A 27,982-nucleotide genomic window follows, 5' to 3' on the forward strand; every position below is an offset into this window, starting at 1 on the left:
GCAAGCTCTTGTGGTCAGGTCTTATATAGCGGAGGTAGGCGTGGCTTAATAGTTGACCTCCGTCATAAGGCGGCGCTGGTTGACCTAGACCACGAGGCATACACTGGGGAATTCGCGGGGTCGGCTACTCAGCGACAAAAGTTTTTAGGGGAGGACTACAGTACCAACGGTAAGGAGGCGTATCCCATTTCCCAAAACGAACGAAGAAACAGCAATAACAGAGAACGCTGTAAAAAGGTCTGGGTGTGTATGTTAACAACAAACTGAAGTTCTCGGCCAATGTGAGAAGAAGGTTACCAAACAGGGAGGTACGACTCTCAACATGGGTTTACAAAGGGAAATCTTGTCTAACAAATCTGCTGACATTTTTTTAGGAAAGTCTTCGAGGTAGTAGATAATGACGAAAATTACGATGTTATTTAGACTTTAGCAAAGCATTTGACAGAGTACCGCATCAGAGGCTTGAGAAAAAATTAAGCTCATGGTATCGAGGCGAAAGTTTTAAATTGGATAAAATCATGGCTCACCGATAGAACGCAGAGGGTCAGCGCAGATGGTGTTAAATCTGAGTGTGGTCGTGTAACCAGTGGGGTTCCCAGGGGTCAGTACTAGGCCCACTGTTGTTCATAATCTACATAAACGATCTAGATACTGGGATCAGCAGTGACATAAGCAAGTTTGCGGATGACACCAAAATAGGGCAGCAGATTAATTCAGGGCAGGATGCAAATGCATTACAGGAGGATGTAAATAAACTGGGTGGTCTGAAAAATGGCAAATGAAATTCAACACCAGCAAGTGCAGCGTACTTAATATTGGAAGAACAAATACTGTCAATGTATACAGCCTTAACAACATCAACCTAGAGAAGTCGACTTGTGAAAGAGACCTAGGGGTACTTAAGCCCCGGACCTACGGCCTAGAAAACAGTGCGTTAATGCTCGAAGGCAAACAGAGTATTAGGTTTTATATCTAGAAGCGTAATAAGAGTGCAGAGGTCTTATTGCAACTATATCTTGCGCTAGTCAGGCCGCACCTCGATTATGGTTCAGCTCCTGGTGCCCTTATTATAGAATGGATATCAATTCACTAGAGTCGGTGCAGCGAAGAATGACGAAAATGATTCCGGGACTTAGAAACCTTCCATATCAGGATAGGTTAAAATAACTAAACTTGCATTCCCTAGAAAGACGAAGAGTGCGGGGAGATATGATAGAAGTATTCATGGGTGAAAGGAATCAATAAAGGTGATATAGATAAAGTTCTTATAATATCCGAGCAGGATAGACCCGGAACAACGGATTCAAGTTGGATGTTTAGGTTTAGGAGGGGATAGGAGAACTGGTTTACAAATAGATCAAGAGGAGAAGGAACGCTGGAAAGTTTCAACGGGAGGCTGGATAGATTCATGGATGATAGAGAGTGGTAGTAACTCTCGACAAGAGCTGCCATGCACAGGCCAACCGCCTATTGCAGACTCCTTATTTTCTTATGTTCTTATGTACTACCACCTGGGAAGAGATGGAAGCATAATGTGTAGTTTACTGGCAGACCCTGCTGCCATATGGCATCACGAATATTGTGACCAAGTCCTAGGCTGCTCATCTGATTTTATACGTCATTTACACACAATTGCAGGGCCTCAGTTGTCTCTCTTTTACTTAAACACAACATATATAACTTTTCTCACTCTTGATCTGTTTTATTCTTTCTATTCTTTTATTCTCTTATGATATCAGTTGACATAATATTGAGCCAGGGCCTTCTCGGATGGGTCCACTGTGGTCAGGAAAGAGTTGTGGACCCCAGGGCTCACCTGATTATCATCAAACTACTAGGGCCTCAACTGACGCCACCGCGGTTGCTGGAGGATCGGCTTTTTCACAATTAATTTTTCCAACATTCGCGGCCTGAGATCCAATTTTCCTTCTGTGGATCACCATCTATTAACCTCTTCCCCCGACCTCTTACTACTATCTGAACTTCAACTGACCAAAGCAGCTTCACCCAAGCCTTTTCAAGTCTCCAACTACAACCTTTATACCTCCTTCCGTTCTAAGGGAAGTGTATGTGCCTACTGCAACACACGTACACCCATAGCCCGACTCACGGATCTTGAATCTTCTCTTTATGATATCTGGCTCAAAATATCTCAACCAACTGTGACTATTTTCCTTTGTTTCCTATACTGTTCTCTCAACTCTACCAACTATTTCAAACTCTTTGACTTTCTCACTTCTTGCCATAAGTCGTTGCTATCCACACACCCCAACACCGAGATCCTCTACCTAGGGGATTTCAATGTACACCACAGAGAGTGGCTTGGCTCTGCAAGGGATGACCCAGGTGGAGCTGAGGCACTCCCATTTTCCTTACTTAATGATCTGGAACAAATAATCAAACACCCTACACGTGTTCCTGATCGACACGATCAACTTGCTAACATTCTTGATCTTTGTTTTACCTCTAACCCCTCACACTATTCATGCTCAATTTCCTACCCTTAGGGTCTTCTGATCACAATCTTATTTCTATTAAATCAAACTGGGCACGACCACCTCCCCCACCCCCTTCTAAACGCCAACTATGGCACGATCAGAGGGCAAACTGGCATTCCTTACGAAAATTCTTCTCCGACTTTCCTTGAGATGAATGTTGCTTTTCCACTTGGGACGCTTCGGTATGTGCTGACAGCATTGCTGGGGTTATACAGGGTGGTATGAGTGAATTTATCCCATCTACCAAAACTTACGCTTTACAATAATGGTTTGATCGCTCCTGCTGTCTTGCATGCAGGGTGAGAGATAGGGCATATCAAGTTATGAAACTATCTCCTTCTCCTATTACCCACTCCTCTTTCATTACTTCTAGGAATCGTTATAAGGCTGTTCTTCGTAGGGCCAAGCGGAATTTTATAAAAAGAAAGACCGCTGACCTGACTTACTCCTCTTCTAGCAAATCCTTCTGGTACTTAACCAAAAACATATGTAATAACTACTGCACTTCCTCTTTTCCTCCTCTCTTCCGACCTAACAACTCTATAGCCAACTCTCCCCCTGATAAAGCCAATCTCTTTGGCTCCTTATTCTCCTCTAACTCAACCTTATACGATTCCAACTCTATCCCTCCTACTCCTGCACCTTCTACTGAATCTATGCACTTTCCTATAATCTCCACTCGTGGGGTTGCTAGTGTATTAGCCAGGTTGGATGCGAGTAAGGCGCATGGACCGGACGGAATACCCCATCGTGTTCTGAGGGATTAGGCTGAAGTTCTGGCCCCTGTGCTTGTTCGCCTCTTTCGCCTTTGCCTCAAAACCCAAACTTTTCCTTCTTCTTGGAAGCATGCCTTGGTTCAGCCCATCCCGAAGAAGGGTGACCATTCCAATCCCTCTAACTATCGCCCCATTCCCCTAACTTCATCCCTCTCTAAGATATTTTAAACTATCATAAAATCTCATTTTCTCCGTCACATTGAAGGCCTTTCTCTTTAGTCGGATCACCAGCATGGTTTCGCCAGGCGAGATCTACTGGTGATCTGCTCTCCCACTGCACTCATCTTTGGTCATCCTTTCTTAGGGATTATGAGGAAACTTTTGTCATGGCTCTCGGCTTCTCCAAAGCATTTGACAGGGTATGGTACAAGTCTTTGCTTTCTAAACTTCCCTTTCATGGTTTCTCTCCCACACTTTGTTTTCTAATTTCTAGCTTCCTTGAGAACCGATCCAGGGCAGTTGTTGTCGAGGGATCGATCTCTTGCTCTTTCTCTACCAGTAGTGGTGTCCCACAAGGTTCTGTTCTTTCACTTACTCTCTTCTATTTATCAATGATTTACTTCACATTAGATTTGTTTCTAGAGCTGATGCCATTTCATCTATCAATACGGATATGTGCAACATCTCCGAATAGGGAGGTAGAAACTTGGTTAAATTCAATTGTAATAAAACAGTATTTACCAATTACACTTTCCAAATTAGATGATCTCCCATATCACATTTCAGGACGCTATCATTCTGCCAAATTCTAAAATAGATATGCTAGGCCTCACCATTGCCTCTAATATGTCATGGAAGCCACACCTCCTCAACATTGCTAAGGCCGCCTCCCAAAACCAGGGAATGCTGTACAGATGCCGTAGCTACTTCACTCCTGTGCAGTTACGTCAAGTTTATAAGGGATTCATTCTTCCTAACTTGGAGTACTGCTCTCATATCTGGGGTGGCTCTTCTTCTGTCCAAGTGTTAGATAGGTTGGAATCAAAGGGATTTCGTCTTATTAACTCTCCTCCTTTAGCCGATAATCTCTAGTCCCTTTCATTCAGCCGCAATGTTGCTTCAGTCTCTAGCTATTACAGGCACTTTAACGGGAAATGTTCGGTGGATTTGGCATCCTGTGTACCGCCGGAAAGGCCGTGGGCTCGTAACACTCGTCTTGCCCGCGGTGCCCACCGTTTCTGCGTGGATGTCGGTCACGCTCTAATCACCCGTTACAGTACATCCTTCTTTCCTCACATACCAAAACTGTGGAGTGCTCTGCCTTCTTGTTTCCATACTTTTACACATGTCTCACTTTAAAAATCTGGTTTTCCGGCATCTTCGTGGTTTAGATTAATAAAGTCTTTTTCCTTTCTATTTTTAATTTCTTTTTACTCTAATTTTTTCGCCCCCTAGGCCCAGTTGTGGTTCGATGATCTGTGCCCGGGTGGGCTATTCCCCGTAAAAAAAAGTAACTGAGCTTGTGGGTACTATATATTAAAGAGTTGGGGGCATGTAAGGCAATGAAAAAATTTATATAATAAAAAAATAATTCTATATACGGTAGTATATTGGATAGGACCTAAAGTCCTAAACAAAGCGTACGGTGTGAAAGAATTGGAAAGGATTGCGCCTTGTTGAAACCAGTTTGGGCTCCTCCCATTTTTAAGTGGGTGCTGTCTTATTTCATTAGCCATTGGTAACTTTGGTGTGACAATATTGATAATTACTCAAATATGATTAAAACTTTAATATCATTACTCATAAGATACTTTAAATAAGGGTGAACTAGTTGATTACAGTTCTATAAGTGCCAAAATTAAGACTTAAACGAACCTGAAATCCGTCGTATTTCGTGTGTAAATATACAAACACCTAGCCAGGAGAGACAGTAGAATGGTTTCAGAGTCCGGGAGAAATTACCTTTACAACGGGCCTGATTTTTTTCTTATTCTTATCTATTATTAACTGATTAACTTTTTTCCATTTTTGTCTTTCTTTCCATAACTTTCTATATATTTTCTTCACTATTTTTTTCTATATTGAGTCCAAATAACAGTTCTCCTAATTTTATTGTTTTCTGAAGACTGTGTTGTAAAACAGTTATTTCCAAGACACGGTACAATGTCATATTTTTTAATGACAGTCGGGAAAGCTAACGCATTAGCTATTCCGTGCATCTTAATACGCCTTACAATAAACGCCTTTACTCGAGACTAATCGAATGAACTGTCTAAACATGTCGTAACATGATTACTGTGCTTGCCCTCCTCTTTGTCGTCTACATCGAAAAGTCTTGTTACATACTGAATGATTCTCGTATATATCAAATGTCAATAATCCAAAAATGTCTGAATACTTCAGAATAATAAATCAAAACAATGCTTTCCTTGAAGAGTTCCCGTGTTTAGGCAAAGCCAACATTTTAACACCTAAGTATCACCCCAAAAATACATATTCTTTTTACTCTAGCCTCTATGGAATAGAGCCAGAGCATAGAGTCTATGCCCTGGGTGACGTTCATGAATGGTTGACCAGTATGCCCAGGGTGACGTTCCAGAACGCTTTCCTTTTCCAGCACCTGTTTGAATGCCCAACCCGGGTTAACATGTACCAGCATGACTAATTTTCTTTCACGGAAAACGAAGGGGAGCGTGGGTAGGCCCAGGGCAGGGCGGTGCATTCCGCCTCCCCCCAACCCCTGCATTTTCCACCGGGTTGGATGATAGCAAAATAAGGACAGAACTCTTTGATTTGAGTGCTAGAGTGTTCGATTCTGGTGAAAGTGGTAATGAAGACAGTGATTATCAGCCTACTGACCAAGAGGATAGCATCGAGTTAGACGATGTTGTCTTGTAGTGGATTCCTCCCCTACAAGCACCGAACCTTCTCGAATTCCCCAGCCTACGCCTCCAGCGCCGCCCACGGGGCAGGGATCAACTATCTACCCACGCCTACCCCAGCCTTATAAGGCCTCACACCGCTGTGACCGCTCTCTTTTCCACCCAGTGCCACCAGCAAACAACACCTCCTCCTCCGCGCCAGCCTGACGGCTCCCGCTCCCACCGGCGACCTCGGCGTCCCTCGAGCCGCGTGCTCCTCTGGGCACCCTCACCAACCAGCTCTCTCCTACTCAACGCTTGTTACCATGCTGGCTACCCAGCAACAAGCTGCATTGTACAGTACATCCAATACAATATGTATACAGTGAGCACATTGTGAGTTTCCTTTCTCCATCCCATCCAGAGTGTGAACCAATATCTCAAATTCCCACAAATGGCGACCCCAGAGTGACCACTCACACAGGATGGAGGAGAAACTGATCACTCTCCCAGTCTTCAAGCAATATGGAAGATTGGCTTACCCACGCAGAGGCAGCTCTCATCGGCTCTACAACTACTGTCTCTACACCCTAGAGCAGCTTTGCTACTCTAAGCAGACAGCCGCTCCTCTTCCTGCCCCAAGCACCACGTTCCTACCGACCCCAACACACCCGTCCTACCTCAGACGCCACCCCCGGCCCAGCAGTACCCCCTGCCGCTCCTCCTGACGCGGCCCCTGCTCCTGACGCGGACCCACACACCCCTCTTTTCTCCCTGAGGTACCCCCTGCTACTGTCCTGCACCCTGCTGCTGTCATGCACTCTGCTGCTGTCATGGACACTTTTCCTAACGCAGCCCCTGCTCCTGACCCAGGCCCACACACCCCAGCAGGCGCATCTGAAGACTCTGTACCTGCCGCAATGGAAACACAACATTCATCACCTCCACAACCATCCTTCTCCCTCTTTTCTCCCACAAATCTCGTGTATCTAGACAGAGTTGCCCCCCCCCCCAGCGGCCGGCTCATCCACGCCCTCGCCGTTATGTCTCACATGTGGCATGCACCGCCCGTTCTGCCTCACATGTGGCACGCAACCCTGCCAACCTCCAGCCGCGCCCGGAGAGGAAGGGGAGTATTGTGGTGGACTCCTCCCCTACAAGCACCGAACCTTCTCGAATTTCCCAGCCTACGCCTCCAGCGCCACCCACGGAGCGGGGGTCAACTATCTACCCACGCCTACCCCACCTTATAAGGCCTCACACCGCTGTGACCGCTCTCTTTTCCACCCAGTGCCACCAGCAAGCAACACCTCCTCCTCCGCGCCAGCCTGGCGGCTCCCGCCCCCGCCGGCGACCTCGGCGTCCCTCAAGCCGCGTGCTCCTCCGGGCACCCTCACCAACCAGCTCTCTCCTACTCAACGATTGTAACCATGCTGCCTACCCAGCAACAAGCTGCATTGTACATCCAATACAATATGTATTCAGTGAGCATATTGTGAGTTTCCTTTCTCCATCCCATCCTGAGTGTAAACCAATATCTCATAACCCCACAGTCTCAAACAGTGAGGAAGAGGAGGACGTGGGCAGCGAGACCCAGCCAGAGCGGCGTATCCCTGCCAGGCGCTCACGACCCGGACAAGGGACAATGGATGCTTTTGTTTGGTCTGATGACAGTAATTTTCAGCCTGATATTCCTGAACTCAGAAGATCATCAGGTGGAATTATTCCTGAATTTCCCTTTACTGAGGAATCACGTGTACCAAGACAAAAAAAATTATACGGACAAGTGTGATGTTGACCCCAGGTCTGGCCCCTCGCTATACATGCGTCGATGGAATGATGTCGGTGTTGCCGAACTGTATGTGTTTTTTGCATTACTGATGCTGATGAGACATGTGAAAAAAAACATGTACTGCAGGAGTATTGAATATCTCCTGATGACATCACAGCAACTCCATTGTTTGCAAAATTCATGTCCAGAGACCGGTTTGCCTCCATCCTATGTTATACACACTTCGTATATAACAACATTCCCGTGACTGGTGACAGACTTTGAAAAATAAGGGAAGTTCTTACGATGCTGAAGGAACGTTTTACGATGTTCTTCAGACCCTTTCAAAACGTAGTGGTGGACGAGTCTCTGGTGCTTTTCAGAGGGCGTGTTTTTAGACAATTTAGACAATACATTCCCTCCAAACGACATCGCTTTGGCATCAAGTTCTTTGTACTGTGTGACTGCGTTACTGGGCATGTCTTAGATCTCATTGTTTACACAGCAAATGATGTAGACATACCCAAGGACGACCCACATGGTTTCTCTTATGGACCGCTACTTTGGAGGGAATCACGTCCGCTACACGAACATTTATTATACTTCTCCTGCCTTGACCAAGTTCCTACTTGAACATGACACCGGTTGTTGTGGAACTGTACGTAAGAACCGGAAACACTGGCCCATGCTTACTGGTAAACCTGCCCGAGGAGAGATCCAGCTGGGCGAAGCAAGCAGACAAGAGGGTTGCAATACGCTGGCAAGATAAGCGTACTGTACAGATACTGTCAACCGTTCACACTGGTGAAATGGTTGACAGTGGAAAACTGGACTGGACCACAGGAGAGGTCATGACAAAACCTGACGCTGTTGTGGACTACACTGTCAACATGCGCCTTGTGGACAAGAGTGACATGCAGGTTGGCGCAATTGAGTGTGTAAGGAAATGTTTCAAGTGGTACAAGAAGATGTTCCTACACCTCTTGGACATCACCATCCTGAATGCATACAATTTGTACCTTGTAAAAACCGGGAAAAAACCCTCTCTCAGGGTTTTCAGAAGCAAGTGATAATGAAAATTCTGAAGAAATAAGGGCATCATCGTGACAGCTGTACCATGACGTCACAGACAAGCAGGCCTACCTGGCAGACTGCTTGCACGTGATTGCGTTTTTCGTCACATCATGGACTCCCTACCAACTAGTCCAGGTGGTCGTAAGGGATAAAGGCGGTGTTACGTCTGCGCTCACACTACAAAGCGCGCAGCTAAGCGTAAGGACGTGACGACGTGGTGCAAGGAATGTGACGTTGGTCTCTTGTCCACCTTGCTTCGTGGAGTACCACTCTAAGAAAACATTCTAAAACAATGTGACACGTGCTTATAAATAGTGTAAATAGTAGTATAAGTGTATTTATAAGGAAGAAAGTGACATATTCGTGGAAAAGGTACACAGTTGTATGCATTCACTCGTCTCTACCCACGGGTGCTGGCAGACAGCTAGCTAGGCATCAGATTAGTACCAACACCTATCACCACCACCTCACATCCGTCTACGCGCGGTTGGAGGAAAGCTTCTTGGTAAATAACTTATTTTGTTTGTTTATTTTACATTGTTTGTCCTTTTGTCATGTTGTATCAAAGTAATATTACTAAAAGTAGTGTAGTTATATTGTAATGTAGTATTATGAGATGATAAAGGTATGATTGTGTTATCTTTTACCTTTCTTTTATCTTCACGATAGATTTAGCCACTTCCGGGCGAATCAAATTAATACTCTTATTGCCTTTTGTTTGGCGGTGGGCGCGCTCCTGAATGTAGCTGAACCCGCTCAGTGTTGGTCAAATCGCGTCTTTAAAACACACTCCATTGTTAAACTTTCTGGTGGGTGGTACAGGTTCGCTCTATCCCTCTGATTTCAGACTTTGGCTTCTTCAATTTTGAGATGTGACCCCTTGTGGGGCGAGCGTCCACCAGCTCCAAGTAAGGACACTCGACTGAGTAGTGCCCCCTGAGATGCTTATACACGTCAATTAGGTCACTCCTTGCCCGTCTGTAGAACAAGCTAGGCAAGTTCAGGCGCTCCAACCTCTCAGGGTAGCTGAGGTGCCGAAGTGCAGGCACCAGTCTGGTGGCCCTCCTTTCAACATTTTCAACCCACTGACAGTCCCTAGCATATCTCGGGGACCAGACGGGGTGACAGTATTCCAGATGGGGAAGCACTTCACTTTTGAAGATCGTTACGAGGGGCGGACCGTCTAGATATCCGAACGACCTTATAAGACCCAATAATTTATTTGCCTGATTTACCTTCTTCTCGCAATGGCCCGAGAACTTCAGCTCATAGTCAACATACACACCTAGGTCATTCTCACATTCAGTTTCAAATAGTGCAGTTTCTTCATCCAGTTGGGACATATAATACGCCTCCTTACCGTTGGTACGACCCAGGTGCATCCTCTTACACTTCGTGACATTGAATCTCAACAGCCATTTCGTCGATCATACGTGGAGCCCACAGAGCTCCTTCTGCAGCTCTTCACAGTCCGCTTGGTTTTTGATTTCCCGAAATAACTTGGCGTCATCGGCAAGCATTTGTATGGAGTAGTGTACAACGTTAGGCATGTCATTTATGAAACAAACAAACAACAGCAGGCCCAATACACTGCCCTGTGGTACCCCGCTTGTGACAGGTACGAATGATGATTTCGTGCCAATAATCCACGCTAGGACATTTCCCTGAATTCCGTGCCCTTCCAGTTTGATTTTCAGCCTTTCATGGGGGTACACTGTCAAAAGCCTTGGCAAAATCTAGGTCAATATTGTCAATATTACCACCCCGTTCCAGAATATGGGTCCAAATATCCAATACCTTGAGCAATTGTATTAAGCAGGAGCGCCCCGGCATAAAACTCTCAAGTACTTTACATATTATGCTGGTCAGACTCACCGGTCTATAGCTGTTCGTGGAGTGACGATCGCCCTTCTTGAAGATAGGACTCACATAAGCCACTCTCCATTCACTGGGGACCTTTTGTTCATCCAGGCATTTACAAAACAGGATCTTCAGGGGCTCGGCAAGCTCGTTGCACAACTCTCTTAGCACTCTAGGATACACCATGTCAGGACCGGGACTCTTATGGACCCTTAGCCTGGACAGTTTATTTCTAATACCCTCTTCTGTGAACACAATGTGGGTCAGTGCTGTGTCGAATCGTCTGTCCTCAAACGCAGGAAGGTTAATCGCATCCTCTCTTGTGAACACCGAGGAAAAGAAGCTGTTCAATGCCTCGGCTTTATCCTGGTCAGAATCTGCGTAACTACCATCCACAAGCCTCAGGTCTGATACTCCTACTCGCGTTTTTAATTTCGACTTTGCATAGTGGTAAAACGCCTTTGGGTTTGACTTGACCTCGCTTACAACCAGCCTCTGGAACTCCTTTTCAGCCCTTCTACACTCTATCTTTGCTTGGTTTCTGGCTCTTGCATACACCCTCCTGTCCTGCTCATCGTTTGACCCAACCCACGTCTTGAATTTCTGGGTTTTCTTCTTAACTTTATCGACTGCCGCGTGGTTCATGTGTAGGGATCCCCTCGTATTCCTAGAGGCACTGGGTTTGGTCTTGGGTATATATGTATCGATCAAATGGGTCACTTTACTAGTTATGATATTCAGCATAGTGTCTGTGTTCTTGTGCCTTAATGAGTCAGGCCAGTTGATACCTCTCATCCCTTCCCTCATCCCATTGTAAATTCCCTTGTAATATTTGCACCTTGGCCTGGCCTTATCCTGAACTAGGTAACGGTTAAATCTGAATGACAACACTATATGGAGACTGGTGCCAACTGGGGCAAGGTGTTCCAGTTTGGCCACCATACCCTCCTCGTTTGTTATGATGAGGTCTAGTGGCTTGGGTGTTTGCTCCCCTCTGTAATGTGTCGGGTCTCTTAACATGTTGGAACAGGAAATTATCTCTCAGAGTTTCTACAGGGTTATTCAAGTTATTTGGGGTGAACGCGTTTCTCCAGTCGATGTCGCCATAGTTAAAGTCCCCCATGATAAGGAGGTGGCTAGGGTTGAGCATCGCCGCATTGTCTATTAAGGCTCTTAAGTTCCTTTGATTTAGTGGGCCACAGTTTAGGGATCTGTAGATACACCCGACGATAAGTAAGTCCCCCCTTTAATTTAATTTTACACCACTTGGACTCTTCAAAACATCCTCTCCCTGTACCCTCGCCTGGCTGGCTCTAAGGTCTTGCCTAGCATAGATAACCACACCCCTATTGCAAGTTTTTTGAGAAAGGTTCGTAAATGAGTCATCTCCAGCAATACTGAACTCACATTCCTCTGGGTCGATTCTCCTGTTCTTGTACAACAGTTCGACAACTTCCATAATATCTGGTTGGTGTACTCTTAGTAGTGTTTCAAACTCCTCTCTCTTATCAAGGAACGTGTCAGTATTAGTGTACATGACATTCAAGCCAGAATTTGTTCTCGGTAACGTCTCTTCTCTGAGTAGTAGCCCCCCCCAATCTCAGAAGCTGCAGCATTTGCTAAGTACACTGTATTTTGCAGGGTGTGGTTAGTAATGTCATTGTTTACACGGCGCTCGCCTCCTCCTGCCTGGTAGACGGAGCTGGTGCCACCTCCCGGGTGGGGGTAGAGCGGGTGGAGGGTGCACTGCTGCCCCCATGGCCCTGAGTCGGCACACTTGCTTCCACCATCCTCCCCCTGAATATAACCCATGTAAACCCATCCCCGTTCCTCCTTGACTCCTCCCTCTTCTGCTTCAAGTCCTGCAGGAGCTTCTTGTGCTGTTCCCTCAGCATTACCGTGCGATCTGGGTGAATGAATTCACTCCGAGATGCCTCGCTCCTTGCTAAGTTTTTTGCCTGCCGAAAACCCTCCCATTTCTCCTCCTCGCCCACTAGTGTGATCCTGAGGGGGCGAGGCTTATCCCCCTGCTTTTGTCCAAGCCTCCTACATCCTGTGGGGTTGATGGCATCTTCAGAACTTCTGTACAAATATTCTGAAACTGCATCTTATCGTGCGTTCCCTTACTCTCAGTTCCCTCCGCCTGGCTCTCGGGGACTCCCAAAACTATTACATTGTTCCTGCGCTGGAAACGTTCCCGTTGTTCCTCCTCTCCCCTAACAGTAGGTCCGTTAATTTTAATTTCCTCGACACACTTCTTCAGAGTCCCTAGCTGCTGTAGAACCTGTTGTGATTCTGCATTACTCTCCGCCACCCCGCCACCCCCCCGAGGTTCTGCTAATGCCTCAGCATAACTCCTCTTAGCAACTTCCTCCATTCTATTTATTTGTGGATTTATTATTAAGATAATTATTCACCAGGGGTACCTAGTGACAGCACTAGGATCCCGATTCCACTATCAAGGAATAAATATTGAAATTGAATTGATAATTATTTATATGACTTACTTGCTCTACCAAACACAAAGACAACCAGACAGCCTGGCGAATGACTGGGTGTGGGTCGCCGAACACTCTTTATGAAAAGTAATGCAAATAAAATAAATTCTAAATGAATTATTTATAGGAAATAAGTATTTTTATCAGTAAAAATATGTATTTTTGGCCATCTCGGACACAAAGGAGACGGGAAAGGGACCCCTAATGCGTAGTGACCGTGAGCTCCCTGTAAGAAATCCCATCTTTCTCCTTATTTCACTCGTCACTGAGGGACAATATATAGTTTTTCTTACGTCTTTTTTATTGTTTTATCGTTTATAAAGGTTAAAATTTATTTTGGGAAAAATTTATTTTTCCCGTTTTACCCCGCGTGGGAGGTACAGCCAGCACCACCCTAGCCCAGGGCATAGAGGTTAGACAATATTTATAATAATGCATCATTTAAATGAATAGTACACCACACTATGTTAACTTTCAATAATATATACAGCAGTAAGTCTACCATACTATGTTAACTTTCACTAATATATACAGTAGTAAGTCTACCACACTATGTTAACTTTCACTAATATATACAGCAGTAAGTCTAACACACTATGTTAACTTTCACTAATATATACAGCAGTAAGTCTACCACACTATGTTAACTTTCACTAATATATACAGCAGTAAGTCTAACACACTATGTTAACTTTCACTAATATATACAGTAGTAAGTCTACCACACTATGTTAACTTTCACTAATATATACAGCAGCAAGTCTAACACACTATGTTAACTTTCACTAATATATACAGAAGTAAGTCTACCACGCTATGTTAACTTTCACTAATATATACAGCAGTAAGTCTAACACACTATGTTAACTTTCACTAATATATACAGCAATAAGTCTACCACACTATGTTAACTTTCACTAATATATACAGCAGTAAGTCTACCACACTATGTTAACTTTCACTAATATATACAGTAGTAAGTCTAACACACTATGTTAACTTTCACTAATATATACAGCAGTAAGTCTAACACACTATGTTAACTTTCACTAATATATACAGCAGTAAGTCTAACACACTATGTTAACTTTCACTAATATATACAGCAGTAAGTCTACCACACTATGTTAACTTTCACTAATATATACAGCAGTAAGTCTACCACACTATGTTAACTTTCACTAATATATACAGCAGTAAGTCTAACACACTATGTTAACTTTCACTAATATATACAGTAGTAAGTCTACCACACTATGTTAACTTTCACTAATATATACAGCAGCAAGTCTAACACACTATGTTAACTTTCACTAATATATACAGAAGTAAGTCTACCACGCTATGTTAACTTTCACTAATATATACAGCAGTAAGTCTAACACACTATGTTAACTTTCACTAATATATACAGCAGTAAGTCTACCACGCTATGTTAACTTTCACTAATATATACAGCAGTAAGTCTACCACGCTATGTTAACTTTCACTAATATATACAGTAGTAAGTCTAACACACGATGTTAACTTTCACTAAAATATACGTTACTATCCACGGCACGTTCCCCTAATAAATTTTGTGCCAAATAAAATTGGGGCTTGAATATGTAAAAATAAATACTGATAATCCATTAACAACCAAATGAACAAAGTCTACATCCGTACTTACGTTGAGATTCTCTTAAGATTCTTATACACTTTCCAGAGAGAAGAACCACACCCAAAGTCATAGTGTGGTATGTGATCAGGATTCTCTGTAAAAATGAGTCACATTGAAACATGTTCAAGTACAAAGAGCTACTCAGTAAGGTAATATATGCTGAAGAAAAACAAATGTTGACATTCTTTTCCTGCACATAATAAAAACTGTTACGTTATTTAAATTCATATCTAAGTGACATGCAAAACTGATCTCAAGTACTTGAGTGAAAACAACAATTCATATAATTAAGTGTCAAAGACTTACTTTACCTCCCTCTCCGACCTACTTTTTCTATTATCCATATGGATTTAAGTCATATACTGTACAGTACAAATGTATTTTCAATCATTATCTGTAAAGACCTCTACATTGTTCACATTCTAAGCCATCACTTCTGATTGGTTGAAAGCACAAAATGATTGGTCTAGTCTCTGCATTTAAAGATCCATGTATTTTTTTTCAAGTTTGTAGGTGATGGACAGCCATATCATTAATCACTGATACTACCATAATATACCTTATAATTAAACACACTTGTAAAAGCACACGAGTTAATGAATCTTAGAAATACATAAAGAGCATTAAGTCATACAAGGAGAGAAAGAGTTCCACTCTTAACTTAACCTAGATTTTATAAACATTTCTTGTATCAAATAACTACAGTAAACCCTCGCCAGTCCAGATTTCCGATAGTCTGGACCCACTCAGGGGAAGAAATATTTGTCCAAACCATTATATATTTGTCATTTGAAATTCCCGCCAACAAGCAACCCTTGGGCCTCTTTTCTCCGTCAGACCCGTAAGTAAACAGTTTAAACCCCCACTTTTAGAATGGACTTACCCACAATGCTGCACTGGGATTGGTTAATTATAAGTAAACAAACATTCAGTTACAGAAAAATGGTAAGATCTTAGGTAAAATAATTCAATCAATGGTGATGGTAATCCTCCCGGTAAGAGCAGAAAAACGAGTGTGTATTGTGTCACACTACTACTACTACTCCTTTGCCGTCACTAGGAATTGAGTATAACGATCATCCAGCTATGATACAATGATACGAGCTATTAAGGCTGTAACTTTTGTTGGTGAGCTCTGAGATGACTAGAGAGGCCTATACGGGACCAAAGGGTCGTCCACATACTGTAAGTTGCTTGTGTGAAGGGCTACATCTGGTAAGGGAGGGGTGGCGGCAGCGTCTTTTCGGCGCTGATACTTGTCTGCCTCGGTACGCAGTCGGGCTAACTTGAAAGTATTGACACCTTCTCGTGTGGTGATCTTCCTAGTGTTACGGTGTGGAGTGATCGTCTCCCAGGTAAGGGAGTCGATTTGGCACTTTTTCAGGTTTGTCTTAAGAATATCCTCATACCTTTTCCATTGTTCGCCAGCGTTACGCTTACCATTCGTTGTGTGATTGTAAAATAGCTGCTTTGGCAGTGTACCGTCGTTCATGCGGGTAACATGGCCAGTAGGGTGTCATACGGAGGCGATTTTTTTTTTTTTGAGTTTGAAAAATCGGCCCATGATATTAATGATGTAGTTCTATGTGCAGAATCATGTGATATCTTCAGATATGAAAAGTTTTCATTTTTTGCTTGGTAAATTTTAACTTGAAATCTTATGAAAATTCAGTATTCCCACCCTTTTACCAACACCACTAAATAGCTTATTTAAAGTAAAGTAAATGTATCAGGTTAATTTATTCGGATGAAAATGATCCAGAATAGTGAAACGAATGATCTTGACACATTTATTAAATTTAATATTCCTTTAGAAAACAAAATCATCAAAAACAAAAACCGGTTTTACTACTACGACCCGGTGTTGCTGCACACCATAGAGAACATGTCTTTCTTGCTTCTGTTTCTACTCATCACCTCCCTGCTGACCACCTGAGCTCGGATGTAGCCTTCCCTCCTCTCCTGGCTGTACACGTGACTGCTGGCCTCGCTCACTTACTGTACACAACGCTCTATACTCTGGGTGTGCGAGGGCCAGGCAGGGACATGCATGGGGTTGTCCAGGAAAGCTCTGACTTGAACATTGGTGAGGCTGCAGGTAAGAGGGGGCTCACTGCCAGCCTGGATGTTATCCAGATCTATGAGATCAGTGAGGGTCTTGGCACCTAGATTGACTTTAGGAGTCTTCCTGACCCTGAAGGAATCGTCACCAACTGATTCGTCATGCCCAGATCCTCTCATAAGTCTCATATCCAAGATCTTTTTGACTGCCACTCTTCTCTCCTCATCATCCTTACTGCAGAGCATTGTCTGCAGAACTGCCTCGGGATGAGCATACCAGGAAGATCTCCTCACAGTCTGCTCCACAATCTGAACAACCTTCCTTGGCTGACTCCTCAGGAGCTCAATCTGGAAGAGAACATGCCTCGGACCTTCGGAGAACGATGACTTGACCTTGGTGTTGAACCAATTTGGCAAGTAGACACTCACGATGAATTGGACAATAAGTCTCAGGTTGTGAAGCTGGTTCCCTTTCAGTTTATGATGAGCGACCCAAATTCTGCAGAACCTGAGAGCCGTTGTGAGCCACCTAGAATGTGAGACTGGACCTATCTGCAGGTAAGCAAGTCTATCAGGCATGACCCCAGTTTTGATGGCACTGCAAATCATGTAACCATAGTACTGGTCAGTACTCAGGTCGTCAATGACAGTATGTGCAAGCTCAGCGAGGGAGGCCAACTGTGATTTTTTCAAAGCTCGGATTTATTTCTAACTCAGTGGCAGAGTCCAGCATCTTGCCAAGAGGACCAGACCATCTGTTGTTTGAAAGAGTCTTGCCATCCAGCTCCTGGATCAGATGTCTGAGTGGCAACTCGTTGGTGTGGAGGTCACAAACAATCCAGACCAGCTTCCTCCCAATCTTCCGCTCTATCCACTGTATGACCCCCCTTGCCACCCTGTGTTCGTGTTGGTGCTGTCCCCTCCAATGGCCTGCAGGGTCTGGTCTACGTTCCTCTCTCTGAGCCAGTTCACAATGTTATCTGCCACTATCTCAGCTGGTTTCCTGATGTCATCTTTCTCTGGAGTGAAATGCCACAAATACTTCCCTCCTGGTTCACTGCAGCAGGAGTAGTGTTCCTCCTTCACCATGGCAGGGAACAACTTGTCAGAATCTCCAACTTTCATGAACACTTTAGTGTCATCCCTTCTCCCATCAAAGAACAAACAATTGATTCCATTTTCTCTTATCCCCTTATCAAACTCCTCTTCTAGGTTACTGACAAGTTTCTCCTGAGCTCTCCTTACTTTGTTATGATCTATCACCAGGTGAACATCATCAGGTGTTATCAAACCACCGTCAACCCAGGCAGCTGTTGCTATCTCTGCAGTTTCTCTGAGACCAGTGTGGTGTCGCATGCTGGCCAGAGCTATGCTCGGGATATCTTTCCTATTTCGAATCTTATGCCTGGAAGGTTTGGGATCATTATTTTCTGGGTTAGGGACAAAGTCACCATTCTCCTGGTCAGCACTCGGATCAGCCATGGGGAAGTCATTAAACTCTGAATCAGCTTGACTCCAATCATCGGCCTTTTTTACCTCACCCTGGGCCTTCTCAAGTCTCTTTTCCTCGGCAACTCTTCTCCTCTTCTGTCTCTCTGTGGCAGCCTCCTGTCTCTTGGACTCCGGAATATCTTGGCTAGAAATCATGAGAGCCCCTATACTGCCAGTCTTCTCTCTCTGTGCTTTGACAAATGCCAGTTCGATCACAGGAATCTTCAGTTCACGCTTGCAAATACAGGAGATGTGGGCCTCGGATTTACAGTCACGATCGCATCCAAACTCAGGACAGAGAACAATTGGGCACTTGCAAGTAATTATGTTCAAATAACTGGTCCAGTTGCTTGGCAAAGCTGTCCTTAACTGCAAGTTTTCCTCTCCCAAGAGAGATATCTCTTGCCTTTTCCCAACTGGCTAGCAGTCTCTCACTAATCTTCTTCTGACTTGTTATGACTGGAGGCTTGAACTGAGCGTTAGCCAGAGTGTACTGTGCCAAGACAGCTTTGGTCATATTACTGGCAATGTCTTTGTTTGTGTAAGTTCTTTGGTTCTTTTCACTGATTTGCCTGATTAAAACACCGTATCTCAAAGCATCTCTCAATGTAGGCAACTCCGACTTCAGGAGCTCTCTCCCAGACCCAAGATAGTGACTGAGATGGCTGGATTTTTGGTTCCTCGTCCTGACACAAGCAGCCATCGCAAATATTATCAACTTATAAATGCATCAGAATCTGAAACAAAAAAAATATTGTTAGTTGGGTTGTTAAAGAATGAAGTCAGAAAGCAATGTTCACTATTTAATTGTAATGCACTAATGCAGCTGTACGTTAGATTTTCGATAAATTTCACGCTAAAATTTACCTAGCAAAAGGTTGCAAAATATTGAAACTGAAATTATTTTCTGTTTATATACACTAAGATCTACCAAAAAAGTGATGGGCCATTAGTTTTAGCTGATCTTCCCTCCTATGACACACCCTAATGGCCAGTCCAACGTAGTTGTTCACGGATGCTCGATGCTCCTACAGTTGGCGTCAACAAGAATACTGGCATTTGTTCTCTTGTCTTCCCAACAAACTCAGAGCATGAAACGTAGACTACTTTGGTGAAAGTTTTCAAGAGACTTGAGATGCCTCCTGTGTGTGTGACCCATTTCTCGGTGCCATCTAGCAGGGTGGAGAGCACCACTGCTCGATTTACATTCAAATTTGTAGATAATTTCAGCTCCCTACAGCTGAAGACACGGTTATGGAGTCTGCCAAAGACTTGAAATGCACATCTGATTCAATGTTGAATCTCTTCATTGATATCGGCGGTGGTGAACAGGTGGGAGCCGAGGTACCGAAAGTGGGTAACATTGCAGAGGGTAATACCGTTAAGCTGGATGGATGGTGGAGGTGTGGCTGAACCAGGGGCAGGCTGAAAGAGAATCTGAGTATTTTGTACATTCACCTCAAGGCCAAAGTGTGCTTACACATCTGCGTAGGTGTTCAGGATCTCCTGTAGATCGCGTTCAGTGTGAGCAGCGAGAGTTAGGTCGTCTGCATACTGAAGTTCAGTAAAGGAAGCTGCCGACACCTTTGTTCCAGCCTAGAGTTGTCATATGTTGAAAAGTCCCTTCATCTGGTGCCGGATGCCTCCACCGGCTAAATTGGCTTTTAGCGCAGGTAAGAAAGGCAGCCAAGAAAATGAAAAAGAGTTGGTGCCAGTACAGATCCTTGTTTTACCCCCATTTGGATGGAGAAGAACACTGCCGTTCATGCCATCGTAAAGTTGCCCCACAATGGCAATTAAGTTTGGTGGGCAGCCAAAACGGCTGAGGGGTCTGCCCTGTTGACCGAGTCGAAGGCCATGGTTAGGTCGACGAAAGCCATGTACAGGTCACGACGCTATTCTCTGCACTTTTCCTGTATTTGGTGGGCAGCAAAGATCATGTCAGAGGTGCCACGTGATGATCTAAAGCCACATTGAGATTCTGGGAGGAAGTTTTTCTCCTCAGGAAGAAGTCTGTTTAGGAGGACTCAAGTGATAAACTTGCCAGCTACGGACAACAGTGAGATCCTGTGACATCTTTAAGATCTTGGAGATTTCCTCCTTCTTCCATATAATCTTCAGGAGAGAGTGGAAACGGCTGGTAAACAGAGGTCCCCCTGCTTTATACACCTCGGCTGGGATTTCACCAGGCCCTGAGGCTTTGATATTTTTCATCTGTTTGATGGCAGTAACTACCTCATCCAGGGATGGAGGATAGCTGAGGTGGGTCAGCTATAGATGCCAAGGAGCCTGCTGGGAGGGCAGGGCACCCACATCAGTGTTTCATTTGAGCTCTTTTACAGCAGTGAAGGATCCCTTCCTCGTCTTTAATTGGGGAGTTACCGTCGGATGAGCAAAGTGGGGCTGCGTTATTAGTGAATAGCCCGTAAAATGTTTTAGTGGAATTGAAAATTCGCGCATCTTGTGGTGATCTCCACGTTTTTGCATTTCTAATACTTTATTTTTCAACTATTCGTTCTTTAGATTGTGAAGTTTTTGCTGGGCCACTGCTTTCTTCTTGTGGAAGGTATCAGGTTTCAGGTACATATGAACATAAGAATGGAGGAAACTGCAGCGGGACTATTGGCTCATACTGGGCAGTCCCATTTACACCCAACCCCTATTGCTCATATATCCATCCAACCCATGTTTGAAGCTATCCAGCATATTCGAGTTAATGATGATACTTGGTAACTTGTTCCACTCATCCACTACTCTATTTCCAAACCAAAGTTTAACTATCTCGCATTTAAATCTAAATTTGTCTAATTTAAACCATTGTTGCGAGTTCGCTCCTGGTTGGATAGTTTGAGTAGCTTTGTTATATCACCTTTGTTTATCATATCACCCCTCACTACTTCTCTCAAGGGAGTGCAGATTAAGATGCTTTAACCTGTCTCTGTACTCAAGGTTCCTAATGCCCGGGATTAGTCTTGTTATTCTCCTCTAAATTCTTTCTAGGTATTCTATATCCATCCTGTAGTATGGTGACCAGAACAAAAAAATAAAATCCAAGTGAGGTCTCACAAGAGCAAGATATAGTTTTAGGATGACTTCTCTAGTCTTGTAACTAAAACTCCTTTGTATGAACCCAATTACTTTGTTAGCCTTGTTTCGAGCAAATACACATTGTTTACGTGGCTTAAGATTCCTACTTATCATTACTCCTAAATCTTTCTCACATTCGGATTTATCTATAACATCGTTGTTCATCAACGACCATCTTATCTATGCCGCCCATGTGTAGAGCTGTGACTAGAGACTCTCGACAGCCATCACTGTCTACCCCGTCGCCAAAGGACTTTTGGAGGTATAGGGGTTTGATAATGTTGAAAAGTATGTACAGCTGGATGATGTCTGCTCGTGAATTGATTTATCTGTTGAGGCAGGAGCATAGGTTGTAACCACACATCTTTGCTCTCCCTTTTCCTGTTCCAGTAGTGCAGTGGGAGAGGGAGAGTTGCACTGGACTGCCGATAGCTCAGTTTGTTGGGTTTCGCTTTAAAAGCCTGTCCATCTTGCATTGCCTTGATCCACCCTCTTAGCCGTTGGGTTCCCATGTCGGACACCTCTTTCTCCTATTCCGTTGTTAGGGTCTTACTGGAGCTCTGTAAGCATGTCTGCCTGATGCGGAGCCCCACCGCAGATTTTTCATTCTGGGGTTTACTCCCGTAGCATTATACCTACCAAGGTTAATCCGCAAGGCAGTGTTGGTAGGCTCCTGGGCGTGTCCACATGCCGGTGGGCCTATGCGCCGTCCCTCTGGGGCCCACTGCTGCTCCGAGAACCCCTGCTGGTCTAACCTGGAGCTGCGAGGTACCCTGTTACCGTGTGTTGCCACAAGAGGAGGCACAGCAAGAGTCTTGATGGTGAAGAAGCTGTGTACTGGCAGGGGAAGACTTATGCAAGGTTGCTTCCCTGTCCACCATAAGAGGTTGATCATACGAGATTATAATGAATATAAAAAAAGTGAATGCGGCACCAAAGCGTCCCACCCCGCCCCCACTACGGACAGGGAAGAGATTACCTTCTAATCCAGATTGTTATTTTATTTGAAGCCAAGTTATGTATCGTATTTTTTATTCAATACTGTATTTTATATTATTTATGATGAAACATACACCATAATAGGCTGATCATGCGAGAATACTGTATAATAAAGAATGGCTAAAAAAAACCTACAATCGTGGCAAGGCCAGTCCAACCCCCATCAAGTGTCATCTCGTATTAGTTATATTTTGTTAGGCCTCTATAAAATCTGATTAGACCATTGTACATTGTCCCCATTAAAGACAACATAGTCTATGCCTTAATAATAAATAAGTTACAATATTTTACATAAAAAATATGTTTATTTATTAATGATCTTTCATTGTATCATTGAATATATGGATAAACGTTCCTGATGACGCATGTGAAGGATACATGCATTAATAAACATAGATCATTACAATTATGTATCTTTACTAACTAGTGATTAGCAATTAAACAATATTGTATCATGAATGACAGCCGTTTAATGAGTGAGTGAGCCACAGTGGGTGGGAGGCAGTGGATATCGTACGGCTCTTCTCTGGCTGAAGCTAATACATGATAATTATCATAATTATCACCACTGCTACCTCTATTATAATAGAGGTAGCAGTGGTGATGGGGGTGAAGGATGCGTCTATCTGTTTCTTTGGTAACACTGACAGACGCTAGTGAACAGCTGATATCTACCCACAAACATGAATGTAAGTATAAATGAGCATCATTGTATCCCTTCAACATAAACATTACATAACATTTTACAATATGGAGTGAGAAAGCAGAAAGGTGTGGGTGATTAGAGAGATGAAGTGGAAAGGAGTGGTAACATGCACCAGTGTTGCCAAGTGCTCCTCAACAGCTCATTTTTAACCCTCCGCCACGCTGTCACACCATAATACCTACACTTAATATATTATAAAACAAAGTACTAAACCAACAGCACATCACAACAGCAGTCGTCACTCTGACTAGATGCGTTGCTCTGTTAACTCCCGAGTTGAGGTGTGTGTGTGTGTGTGTGGTGTTGGGGTGTGTGTGTATGCGGTGTTGGGGTGTGTGTGTGTGGTGTTGGGGTGTGTGTGTGGGGTGTGTGTGTGAGTGTGTGCGATGTTGGGGTGTGTGTGGTGTTGGGGGTGTGTGGGTGGTGTGGGGGTGTGTGTGTGTGTGCGATGTTGGGGTGTGTGTGGTGTTGGGGGTGTGGGTGGTGGGGGGTGTGTGTGTGTGATGTTGGGGTGTGTGGGTGGTGTGAGAGTGTGTGGGTGGTGTTGGGAGGTGTGTGGATGTTGGGGTGTGTGGGTGGGGTGTGTGGGTGGTGTTAGGGTGTGTGGGTGGTGTTAGGGGTGTGTGGTGGTGGGGTATGTGGGTGGTAATGGGGGGTAGGTGGTGGGGGGTGTGTGTGATGTTGGCGGTGTGTGGTGGTGTTGGGGTGTGGGTGGTGTGGAGGGTGTGTGTGTAATGTTGGGGGTGTGGGTGGTGTGGGTGGTGTTGGGGGTGTGTGGGTGGTGTTGGGGTGTGTGTGGGTGGTGTTGGGGTGTGTGTGGGGGGTGTGGGTGGTGGGTGGTGTGTGTGGGCGGTGTGGGGGTGTATGTGTTTAGTGTGTGGGTGGTGGGGTGGTGTTGGCGGTGTGTGTGATGGTAGGGGTAGGGTGGTGTGTGGGTGGTGGGGTGTGTGTGTGTGTGTGATGTTGGTGGTGTGTGGGTGGTGTGTGGGGGTGTGTGTGATGTTGGGGGTGGGTGGTGTGTGGGTGGTGGAGGGGTGGCAGATGTTTGGGGGTGTGTGGGTGGTGGGGGGTGTGGGTGGTGGGGGTGGGGTGTGTGATGTTGGGGGTGTGGGTGGTGTGGGTGGTGTGTGGGTGGTGTGGGGTGGTGTGGGGGTGTGTGTGTGATGTTGGGGGTGTGGGTGGTGTGTGGGGGTGGGGGTGTGTGATGTTGGGGTGTGTGGGTGGTGTTGGGGTGTGTGGGTGGTGAGGGGTGTTTGGGTGTGTGGGTGGTGTGGGGGGGTGTGTGTGTGTGATGTTGAGGTGTGTGGGTGGTGTGTGAGGGGTGTGGGGGTGATGTTGGGGGGTGTGTGGGTGGTGTTGGGGTGCGTGGGTGGTGTGTGTGTGGGTGGTGTGGGGGTGTGTGTGTGTGTGATGTTGGGGGTGTGTGGATGGTGTTGGGGTGTGTGTGGGTGGTGTTGGGGGTGTGTGTGTTGGGGGTGTGTGTGTGGATGGTGTTGGGGGTGTGTGGGTGGTGTTGGGGGTGTGTGTGGGATGGGGTGTGTGGGTGGTGTTGGGGTGGGTGGTGTTGGGGTGTGTGTGGGTGGTGTTGGGGGTGTGTGTGGGGTGCTGTGGGGTGGTGTGTGGGTGGTGTTGGGGGTGTGTGTGTGGTGTTGGGGTGTGGGTGGTGTTGGGGGTGTGTGTGGGTGTTAGGGTGTGTGGGTGGTGTTGGGAGGGTGTGGGTGGTGTTGGGAGTGTGTGGGTGTGCTGGGGGTGTGTGGGTGTGTTGGGGGTGTGTGTGTGGTGTTGGGGGTGTGTGTGGTGTTAGGGGTGTGTGGGTGGTGTTGGGGGTGTGTGCGGTGTTGGGGGTGTGTGGGGTGGTGTTAGGGTGTGTGTGGGTGGTGTTGGGGTGTGTGGGTGGTGTTGGGGGTGTGTGGGTGGTGTTGGGGTGTGTGGGTGGTGTTGGGGTGTGTGGGTGGTGTTGGGGGTGTGTGTGGGTGGTGTTGGAGTGTCTGTTTGATGCTGGGGGTGTGTGGGTGGTGTTGGGGTGTGGGTGGTGTTGGGGGTGTGTGGGTGGTGTTGGGGGGTGTGTGGGTGGTGTTAGGGTGTGGGTGTGAGTGTGTGGGGTGGTGTTGGGGTGTGTGTGTGGTGTTGGGGGTGTGTGTGTGGTGTTGGGGGGTGTGTGTGGTGTTGGGGTGGTATGGGAGTGTGTGTGTGTGTGTGATGTTGGGGTGTGTGGGTGGTGTTGGGAGTGTGTGGGTGGTGTTGGGAGTGTGTGGGTGGTGTTGGAGGTGTGTGGGTGCTGTGGGTGTGTGTGTGGTGTTGGGGTGTGTGTGGTGGTGTTGGGGGTGTGTGGTGTGGGTGGATTGTGTGTGTGTGATGTTGGGGGTGTGTGGGTGGTGTTGGGGGTGTGTGGGGGTCTGTGGGTGGTGTGTGGGTGGTGTGGGTGTGTGTGATGTTGGGGGTGTTTGGGTGGTGTTGGGGGTGTGTGTGGTGGTGTTGGGGGTGTGTGGTGTTGGGGGTGGTGGGGTGTGTGTGTGATGTTGGGGTGTGTGGGTGGTGTTGGGGGTGTGTGTGGGGGTCCAGGGTGGTGTGGGTTGGTGTGTGGGGGTGTGTGTGTGATGTTGGGGGTGTTTGGGTGGTGTGGGGGTGTGTGTGGTGTTGGGAGTGTGTGTGTGATGTTGGGGGGGTGTGTGGGTGGTGTTGGGGGGGTGTGGGTGGTGTGTGTGTGGGTGGTGTGGGGTGTATGGGGTGTGTGGGTGAGGTTGGGGGTGTGGGTGGTGTGTGGGTGGTGGGTTGGGGGTGTGTGTGGGGTGTGTGGGTGGTGGGGTGTGTGGGTGGTGGGGGTGTGTGGAGTGGGGTGTGTGGGTGGTGGGGTGTGGGTGGTGTGGGGTGTGTGTGTGTGTGATGTGGGGGTGTGGGTGATGTGGTTGGTGTGTTTGGTGTGGATGGTGTGGGGGGTGTGTGTGTGATGTTGGGGTGTGGTGGTGTTGGGGGTGTGTGGGTGGTGTGGGGGTGTGTGTATGTGATGTTGGGTGTGTGTGGGTGGTGTGTGGGTGGTGTTGGGGGGTGTGTGGGTGGTGTTGGGGGTGTGGTGGGGTGTTGTGGTATGTGGTGGTGTTGGGGGTGTGTGGGTGGTGTTTGTGGTGTGTGGAGGGTGTGTGGGGGTGTATGGGTGGTGGGGGTGTGGGTGATGTTGGGGTGTGTGTGTGATGTTGGGGTGTGTGGGTGGTGTGGGTGGTGTGTGTGGGTGGTGTGGGGTGTGTATGTGATGTTGGGGGTGTGTGGGTGGTGTTGGGGATGTGTGGGTGGTGGAGGGTGTGTGTGTGATGGTGGGGTGTGTGTGGGTGGTGTGTGTGGGTGGTGTTGGGGGTGTGTGTGGTGTTGGGGGCATGTGGGTGGTGTCGGGGGGTGTGTGGCTGGTCGGGGTGTGTGGGTGGTGTCGGGGGTGTGTGGGTGGTGGCCGGGGGTGTGTGAAGGTGGTGGGTGGTGTGGGGGTGGGTGGTGTTGGGGGTGTGTGGGTGGTATGGGGGGGTGGGTGGTGTGGGGGGGTGTGTGGGGTGGTTTTTGGGGTGTGGTGGTGGGGGTGTAGTTGGTGTGGGGGTGTGTGGGTGGTAGGGGGTGTGGGGTGGGATGTTGAAGGTGTGTGGGTGGTATGTGGGTGGTGGGGTGTGTGTGTGTGCGGTGTTGGGGTGTGTGTGTGTGTGTGCGGCGTTGGGGTGTGTGTGTGGTGTTGGGGTGTGTGTGGGTGGTGTGGGGGGTGTGTGTGGGATGTTGGGGGTGTGGGTGGTGTGTGGGTGGTGTGTGTGGGTGGTGTGTGGGTGGTGTGGGGGGTGTGGGTGATGTGGGGAGGTGTGTGGGATGTTGGGGGGTGTGTGGGTGGGTGGAAGGTGTTGGGGGTGTGGGTGGTGGGGGGTGTGTGTGTCTGATGTTGGGAGAGTGTGGGGTGGTGGGGGTGTGTGGGTGGTGGGAGGTGTGTGTGTGATGGTTGGGGGTGTGTGTGTGATGTTGGGGTGTGTGGGTGGTGTTGGGGTGTGTGGGTGGTGTGGGGGTTTGTGGGGTGGTGTGGGGGTGTGTGCGTGTGTTGGGGGATGTGTGGGTGGTGTTGGGGTGTGTGGTGGTGTTGGGGTGTGTGGGTGGTGTGGGAGGTGTGTGGGTGGTGGGAGGTGTGTGTGGGTGGGGTGGTGTTGGGGGTGTGTGTGTGGTGTTGGGGGTGTGTGGGTGGTGTGGGGGTGGGTGGTGGTGGGGTGTGTGGGTGGTGTTGGGGGTGTGGGTGGTGTTGGGGTGTGTGGGTGGTGTTGGGGTGTGTGGGTGGTGTTGGGGGTGTGTGTGTGGTGTTGGGGGTGCGTGTGTGGTGTTGGGGGTGTGTGTGTGGGTGTTGGGGGTGGTGTTGGGAGGTGTGTGTGATGTTGGGGGTGTGGGGGTGTGTGGTTGGTGTGTGGGTGGTGTGGGGTGTGTGTGTGTGTGTGTGATGTTGGGGGTGTGTGGTGGTGTGGGTGGTGGGGGTGTGGGTGGTGTGGGGTGTGTGGGTGGTGTTGGGGGTGTGGGTGGTGGGGGTGTGTGGGTGGTTTGGGGGTGGTGTGGGGTGTGTGGGTGGTGTTGGGGGTGTGGGTGGTGGTGGGTGGTGTGTGTGTGGGGGTGTGGGTGGTGTCGGGGTGTGTGGGTGGTGTCGGGGTGTGTGGGTGGCGTCGGGGGTGTGTGGGTGGTGTGGGTGGTGTGTGTGG

General features: G+C 46.9%; 1 protein-coding gene across 3 annotated transcripts in view; it reads right to left on the reverse strand.

The window, feature by feature from the left end:
- The window catches only part of LOC121867220 (protein unc-13 homolog 4B-like), a 205,390-nt gene that overhangs the window by 41,110 nt on the left and 136,298 nt on the right, over nucleotides 1–27,982 (reverse strand). For all 3 annotated transcript variants that reach the window (XM_042367065.1, XM_042367064.1, XM_042367066.1), the window contains one exon: nucleotides 14,948–15,032. In XM_042367065.1, the coding sequence (XP_042222999.1) occupies nucleotides 14,948–15,032 (85 nt within the window). The remainder of the gene's footprint in view (nucleotides 1–14,947; nucleotides 15,033–27,982) is intronic.

The sequence above is a fragment of the Homarus americanus genome, unplaced genomic scaffold (genome assembly GCF_018991925.1).
Source record: "Homarus americanus isolate GMGI-L3 unplaced genomic scaffold, GMGI_Hamer_2.0 scaffold6317, whole genome shotgun sequence".
Lineage (NCBI taxonomy): Eukaryota > Metazoa > Arthropoda > Malacostraca > Decapoda > Nephropidae > Homarus > Homarus americanus.